Consider the following 8,356-nt stretch of genomic DNA (forward strand, 5'->3'; position numbering starts at 1 on the left):
AGCTAGTTCCGCGCATCTCCCATTGATTCTACCTAGTTTCATCAATACCACTTAGCATGCTTGCTTATGAGTTTGATTGGCCTCTATTTTTGTAAAGTGGTTGTGGCAGGAACCCGGGAATAATTACTGTGGATACTGCATTTGCGAGTTCATCCGCCACACGACCTGTGAGCGGGGCTACTCTAAAAACCAATATGAAGTGCGTAAGCAATAATATTCAAAATTTTATTTTATTACCATCATTTGTGTTGGGTTTCATTCATATATATGTATTGACCCCCTTCTTCAAATTAGATGTTTCAGATGCGGGATGAACTCCTACCACAAGATCGCATACGAGCAATTCAAGAGGAATTGGCGGGATTCTTTGTTGACCATGTCATTTATAAAGACGGAGAATACTATGTGGAACTTGAGTTCAGATATTACGGGATTGTAAGAGATCTTATATTGTATATATGTAGCCAGTAGCGTCAGATAGATATACGAAAACTTGTTGTTCGACCAATCTCTCAGAGAAGGAGAGGTCGATCACTTCTCTCTATATATGTTCATGACGATCTTCTGTACTTAATGGTTTCCTTCATTTGCTTACTAGCTAGCTAGCGTGTCGAGTCCTATCTATACGTATAGTACGTAGCGTCGACTAAGCACGGAGATAAAAGAGGACACTTCTCTCTATTAGCTAGCTAACACAATATATGAAACCCCTAAATTAACCCTACAAAACCCCCCAAAACCCCCAACCCCCCCCCCCCCATTTAAAAAAAACAAAAACCCCAGCCCTTGAACTGCTGACGCGTGGATGCCTTTTGGTCCCGGTTGGTGCTACCAACCGGGACAAAAGGCCCTCCTGCGTGGGCAAGCCGCAGCGGCCACGTGGAGCCCCATCTATCCCGATTCGTAGGCGAATCGGGACTATAGGTATTAGGCTTTAGTACCGACCCTTTACCGGGACAAATGGGCCTTATGAACCGGGATAAATGGGCCTTTTTCTACTAGTGTCTAGCCCCTTTGATTTTCGCCGGACGGGGTTTGACCGGTGGAACTTTTCACCTGGTTGTCATAGCCCAACCCATAGCTACACCCCCGAACACCATCCCGGCCCAACCCACCCCAAGATTCCCTCCGTGTCATGCCGACGTGGCCGTTTCCCCCCTCCGTGACACGGCATCAGCGACGAACGTGAGGGGGGCACAACCCGGAGCCGCGTGTCGGGTGCCTGCGCCTGCCACCACGCTTCCACAAGCGTACGAGGGCCCACTGCAACACCTGGCGGCATTGCTACCCCCCCTCCCCGGTACCCCGTCCCGTCTCCCCTCTCCGTGACACGACGGAAGCGACGCCCGTGAAGAGGGAAATTATATATATATATATATATATATATATATATATATATATATATATATATATATATATATATATATATATATATATATATATATATATATCGAGATATGTTTTCTGTACATAAGGCACATTTAAGTTAATCAAATTATTTTGGAAAAAAATAAAAAGGAAAAAGAGAAAATAAATAAAATATAAAATATTAGAAATCTATGCTACCTACGGCCACGGAATGGTAGAGCCCTGGATCGATGACGTGGTGTATGGTGTGGATCAATGACGTGGCACCGTCCATGGGCCAGGCATGCCACCCCGCGGACCGGCGAGCGGCTCGGATCAGTGATATGGAGACGGCGCAGATCGGTGATGTCAGCAAATCTATGCCGACGGCTTTGCCGTCGGCATAGATATGCCGCTGGGCGCCGTTTGCCCCCGTCGGCGTAGTTCTGACGCCGTCAAACGGTGGCCGCTGACCGGGTTGGCGGGCCCGGGGTATGCCGACGGCCCCCGTAGACGTATCTAGAGCGGTCCCGACGACGTTAGTATGCCGACGGCCCCCGTCAGCATAGATCGATATATGTTGGCGGCTTTTCTACGCCTACGGCCTGCCCTGGGCCGTCGGGATTTGTCCATTTATGCTGACGGGGGCGGTCGGCAACTACATAAATTCTGGTAGTGTCGATATGGACGCTCAAAGTTTCGTTTTTTAAAGAAAGATTTTTTTTCTAGGAAATGGAGAGTCCTGACGTCGTAAGACTCCCATACATGGTAGTATTATGAGATAGCACGTCTTATGTTTCATCTGATGCCTACAGATACATTATATTTTAATCCAACGGTCAAAATTATTAGTTATAAGGATTAACATGGTGCCTCGTATGGTGCCTTCAATTAGTAAATATATAAGATATAAGATATTTTAGCTGTAGTACAAAGAACTAGTTTTTATAATGACCCAAGAGGAGTCTTCCTCTTCTCGTCTCTGGGCAACGGGCCTTTCGGTCAAAACAAAACTAGCACTGTAGTTCTTTGTTGGTAGAGATCCACGATGGGTGTGTTTGGCACTCCTTGTAAAAAAACGGTCGAGCAATTTCTGTAATGTACCAATATTCATTACTCAACTTTTTTTTTGGACCGGAACGGCAGGTGCTCTGCCTTTTCATTTAAGCAAGGGGGAAAGACTATACAATAGTAGCTAAGCTACTAGGATAAAGCGAAAGGAAGGAAAAGGAGTCCAGTGCAAGCAGCGCTTGCCTGGCTATACAGAAAAGCAGGAATACTATTTCTCCCATGCCTCCTCCTAGAGGCTGATCTCATCGGCTATATTCATGCACAGCTGCTCTGAATTCGTCATCTTGTTTTGGAAAACTCTATGGTTTCTCTCGTTCCAAAGATTCCAGGCCACATAAGCTGAGAAGGTGCAGTGGTCAGTGCCTACTCCTTTTTTCCGAAGAGGCAAAATCGCCTCCCACCAGGTGACAACCGAGGCCGAGTGCAATGCCGCACAACATGCCAATGGCCTCACGCTTTGGAATTTAGCCCAGACTTGCTTGGCATAAGGCAGCCAAGGATCAAGTGATGGGCCGACTCTATCACTTGGTCACAGGTAGAGCAAGAGTCTTGATGATTCCAGACTCTTACCAGCAGTCGATCCGCCGTCCATAGTCTATTCTGGAGCAGCGTCCAGACAAAGAATTTGATCTTGGCCTCAGCTCGGAACGCCCAAGCAGCCGCAAGGTGTGGCATTGGGATCCGGGTATGGAATTGGACATTGTAGGCAGATTTTGCAGAGTAAACACCATTTGTATTGGGCGTTCAAGTAATCGTGTTCGGCTCTGCGGTTAGCTGGATGGACTGGATGCGCGTCCACAAATCTACAAACGAGTCCAGCAGCTCAGCGGAGTTCATTTGTCGCAGCCCTCTCAGCCAACTTCCAGTAGTTATAGCATCGGCCACAGTCGTGGTCTTGGCTCGGGAGAGGGAGAACATAAGTGGGTAACAATCCTTAGGAGCCATGCCATGCAGCCATCGATCAGACCAAAATAGAGCTTGTTTCCCATCGCCAACTGAGATCCGAGTACAGGCTTGGAAGAGCTGCCGATCAATGGAGTCGCAGGGGGTGGTCGTGCCCTTCCATGGCCTTGGACTAGAATCCCACTCAAACCACGCCCATCTCAGCCTGAGGGCTCTGCTATATGCATGAATGTCTTTTATGCCCAAGCCTCCAACATCCTTTGGGGCACAAATACGTTGCCAGTTCACAAGACATTTTCCACCATGAGTTTCCTCCTCCACTTCCAAAGAAAATTTCTTCTCAGCCTGTCAAACTTCTTTACGGCCCATTTATGAGGCGCAAAGGAGGTGAGGAAGAAAGTGGCAGTTGCTGTGAGCGTTGAGTTAATTAGCTGCAGCCTTCCAGTTTTGTTCATGAGCCTGCCTTTCCAAATTTTCAGCCTTGCAGCACCCTTATCAATCATTGGTTGCATGTCAATGCGCCTGAGCTTGCGAGTTGAGAGCGGAAGCCCCAAATATTGACAAGGGAAGCTGCCCAAAGACCCACCGAACCCTCCAAGCATGTCTGCAATGTCGATCTGCTGGCAGTGGATCGGGTAGGCCACGCACTTGTCCTCGTTTATCCTCAGATCCGAAGCACTGCCAAAGGCCAGAAGGATGCGGTGGAGGGCAACAATCTCCTCATGCACAGGGTTGACAAACAGAGCCGCGTCATCAGCATAGAAGATGGCTCTGAGAGCAGCCGCCCTTGTTGGCAAGGGGGAGAGGATGCTCGCAGCTGTTGCCTTGTCCAGAATTTTTTGGAGGGGGTCCATTGCAAGGATGAAGAGCATCGGCGATAAGGGATCACCCTGTCGTAGCCCACACTGATGATCAAACGGGGTCCCAGGCTTGCCATTTAGAAGAACTCGGGAGATGGAGGACGCAAGCATAATGGAGGTCATGTCTCTCCATCGAGGCCCGAAACCACAATGCTCGAGGACCTGAATCAAGTATGACTAGCTGACGGAGTCAAATGCCTTGGCAATATCAAGCTTGAGAAATAGCATGGGGCACTTCTTCTTGTGCGCATCTTTGATCACATTCTGGACGTAAAGAAAATTGTCATGAATGGATCGTCATTTGATGAATGCGCTTTGGCTGTGAGCAATCAAGTTCTTGAGCTCAGGTCCCAATCCGTTGGCCAAGATCTTGCATAAAATCTTGGCCACGCTATGCATGAGACTTATTGGCCTGTAGTCAGAGGCCGTGGCTGCTCCATTCTTCTTAGGGATCAAAATGATGTTGGCTCCATTCAGCAATTTCCATTGGTTGCCGCGCAGACAAGAAAACTGGGTGATTGCATGGAAGAGATCGTCTTCAATAATTGTCCAAAAACTCTTATAGAAAGCCCCAATATACCCATCAGGCCCTGGTGCCTTTTCATCGTGCAGGCCCCAGACCGCAGTCTTAACTTCATCTCTAGTAATATCCGCGTCAAGGTGCTGGAGGTTGATCGAAGGCAGTTGCAAGGCACTCCAGTTCAGGTTAGGCCGACCCGGTGTTTTCTTTCCCATGAGCTCTCGGAAGTGATTTAGCAGAATCTGCTCTTTGGCTCCATGGTTAGAGACATCTCCTGTTGGCCCTCTTAGAGTGGGGATATAGTTCTTTCTCCTGCGGCCATTAGCCCGTAGGTGAAAAAGTCGCGTGTTGGCATCGCCCACTTTAAGCCAAAGCAATCTTGATCTCTGCTTCCATCGCATCCGCTCGGTTGCAGCAATGCCCAGCAGCCTAGCTTTGAGCAGCCGTCTTAAACTCCACTCATTCGTCGAGAGAGGCCGCGTCTCCATTGCAATATCAAGGTTGAAGATCACCTCGTTTGCAATATTGAATGCCAAGTTTTGGCTGGCTCGTAGCTACTTGTTCCATCTTCATAAGGCTGCAGCAGTTCTAGATAGCTTAATATGCAGTGCTCTAATGGCATCCGTAGAGTGGCAGCTCTTGGACCAAGCTTTCTCAATGACGGGTTGAGTCCCATCCATCTTTAGCCAAGCTGACTCAAATCTGAATCTTTTATACTTCTGGAGCTGCATTCTCCTTAGGAGGAGGGGGCAGTGGTCCGAGACGGCAGTCGAAGCAGGGGAAAGCTGATATTGGGGGAAGGCGCATTCCCAGTCGTTGGAGATCAGAATTCTATCAATTCTGGTTAGGGTAGTACTCTCCCTCTCATTGGACCATGTGAAGGATCGGCCGGTAAGAGGAAGATCTCTAAGCTCAAGTGCATCAATCATATTTCTGAATCTTCCGAGCATCTGCAGGTTGACGCTGGCGTTACTCTTTTCACTGGCTCGCTTAATCAGGTTGAAATCACCCAGTACCATCCATTCCTTCATCATCGGAGGCTTGATTGTGTTTAGTTCTTACATAAATCTGATCTTGTCCGCCTCTCTAGTTGCGGCTCGTAGACCCCATCGACCAAGCTTTGCCCGAGGTGTGGTCTCCCAACACGTCAGTCACAAACACACTATCAACCTGAGCAACTTTAATCTCCTGGAGACAAGCAATATTGCATTGCAGTTGAGTGACAAGGTTCAGAACAGTCCTTCGCTTAGCCGGATTGCAAAGGCCACAAACATTCCAGTTAATTAGGGCCACTTCCATTGGAAACCAGGACAAACTCGCGCTTGGGCACATAGAGCAACCCAATCATCTAGCCACAGAAGGAGAGACATCGACACTACTAATTCCGCCCAGCGGCAACAACAGCCGCAGGGGGCAGTAACAGAGAGGAAGACTAACATGATGACACTCTGAACACACAAGGTCAGGGCGAAACATTACGCCTGCACGGCGACGGCCATGCCCGATCCAGTGGCCTCCTCACGGGCCTTCTTCTTCTTGCCAGGAGCCGCCGTGGCCACGAGCTCGGTGACCGCCGCGATGAAGTTGTCCGGCAGCTCCGTTTTGTACATCTGCTTGTATCGCTCGATGTGGCCTGGCGTGGCTTGTTCGTCCTCCATGCAGATCCCCCACTTCTGTAGCAGGACAAGCCTGGCCTTCTCCATGGAGGGGAGGCCACAGTCTGGCTTAGCGGCAAGGCGGCCGCTATGCCTGGGGGTCCCGTCCGCCGCCGCAGTCGCCGTCTTCTTTTTTCCGCTCGGTGGGCGTGGCGGATTGGGTGGTGGGGGAGGCGCCTGCAGCAGGGGCCGCCATCAAGTCGTGGAGGAAGGCTTCGAGAGGGCTCGATCGGCCTTCTTGCCCTTCCAAGGCCGCCGTCACACTGCCAGTCCCATCCCCAACAGGCCTGGTCTCGAAAGGCTGGGTCGGGCCTGCAGGGTGGCCGCACTCGCTAGCAGCCTGGGCATCCCCATCCAACTGCTAGATGCCATCATGCTGCTCTTCTATCTCGCCAATGGGATCTAAATCGAATATCCTATCGTGTGGACCGGATCCCTCCACCGGCTGACCAGGGACCAGAGGCAGGTCAGCGCTCGGTGGCTGTCCAACCAGTGGCAACACAGCACAAGGGCTCAGAGCCTCAGACCGCAGCGCAGGCAGGGCATCACTCGGCGGCTGACCGGCCAACTGCAGCACAGGAGCAGAGCCCAGAACCTCAGACCGCTACGCGCAGTCAGTTGCGAGAGAAAGGCAACCTGCGCCCTGTCCGAACTCGGATGGCCGCTGTCCCATATCCGCCTTGGTCGCGGTCAGCTTGTCGGCTTGACTCTCCAGCACCGGGGCTGCATCGGAGCCAACAAACGGGTCGGCCTCCGATCCAGCCGGACCCGTTAGGTCAGCATCCACCAATGGCGGTGGTGCATCCCTCGCTGTCCCGTGGTGCCGCCGGCGATCGTATCCGCCACGAGCACCTTGCCCCGCCGTCGGCCCGCCTGAGGAGGCCTCCTGGTCCCGCGCAGGCCGAGAAGGTCCGCCATGGCCTCCATTGCCATACTGCCTCCGTCGATAGCCGCTGCTAGCCCCGCCTCCCGCGCCGCCGGCACCGCCGCGAGGGAACCGCAGCCTGGAGTGAGCAGATCCCCGGTGCGTAGTCGGTGGGAAGTCTCCATCCTCATAAGCAATGTACCAACGGTATCCCCACTTGACCGGCCAAGAAGGAACAGTCAGCTCGTCGGAGGGGAGCCCGCTGATGCCACTGTCGCTCGAGCCATGGCTGCTGCTGGAGGGCGGCGGATCGGTGAAGTCGACAACACGATCAAGGTGGATCAGAACCGGGGTGCCCAGCAGCCCCACCTGATCCCAGCGGTCCGGCATCTCCTCCAGCATGCCCAACTCCGGGTAGTGCATGTCCGGCGAGCCCATCTCTCTTGGCTCATCGAGCCGCAGGAACCCTCTCGTGCGCAGCTTCTCGACGTTGTCCATCCACACCCATAGCCCGACTCCTGCTCCGATCGCTCTTCATGGTCAATGCCCTCGATGATGCAGGAGGGGTCGAAGAGCGGGGTGACGCTGTCCACGTCCCACGCGTGCTCCGGCACTCCCTCGAGACACACCCGGACCTTGAATGGCAATTTTGCCGGCGTGGCTCGACGGAAGCGCGACCACGGGGTGAGCAGGAAGGAGACACGCCCCAAATGCATGGCTCCCTGGTGGCGCAGAACCAGGTCGCGGGTCTGGCAGTCGGTGAAGTTCAGGAGGAACTCTCCGGTGGTGCGGAGCGTGACCTTCACCGCCTCCTCCGGGAAGCGAAAGAACATGGCCATCGCCCTCTTCACCTCGAAGATCTCCAGGTTGGGGCAGGCACCAACCACCATGGCGATGACCGCGTGGCGGCACAGCCGGCGCTCCGCCTCCGCCATCGCCGCCGTTCTGGGAGCCGAGGCAACCACGAGCCCCCTCCGCACCGACACGTCCGCCACGGGCGCCTCCATGGTACCTCTTGGGCGCGGTAAGGCAGGGAGCTGAAGCCGGACGGCTGAGGAAGGAGGCGGGCCGAGGGGAGGCGGCGGGAGCACCGGGGAAGGAACGGGCGGCTGGACGGCCGTGGCCGAGGTCGCAG

The 8,356-nt window shown here is 52.9% G+C and overlaps 1 protein-coding gene across 1 annotated transcript; it reads right to left on the bottom strand.

Moving 5' to 3' along the window:
* Positions 1-3,605: 3,605 nt before the first annotated feature.
* On the bottom strand, positions 3,606-4,193 carry LOC141026400 (uncharacterized). Its single transcript, XM_073502885.1, has one exon. It carries the CDS (start codon positions 4,191-4,193, stop codon positions 3,606-3,608), a length of 588 nt encoding a protein of 195 aa, XP_073358986.1.
* Between the last annotated feature and the right edge of the window lie 4,163 nt (positions 4,194-8,356).

The sequence above is a fragment of the Aegilops tauschii genome, chromosome 7 (assembly GCF_002575655.3).
Source record: "Aegilops tauschii subsp. strangulata cultivar AL8/78 chromosome 7, Aet v6.0, whole genome shotgun sequence".
Lineage (NCBI taxonomy): Eukaryota > Viridiplantae > Streptophyta > Magnoliopsida > Poales > Poaceae > Aegilops > Aegilops tauschii.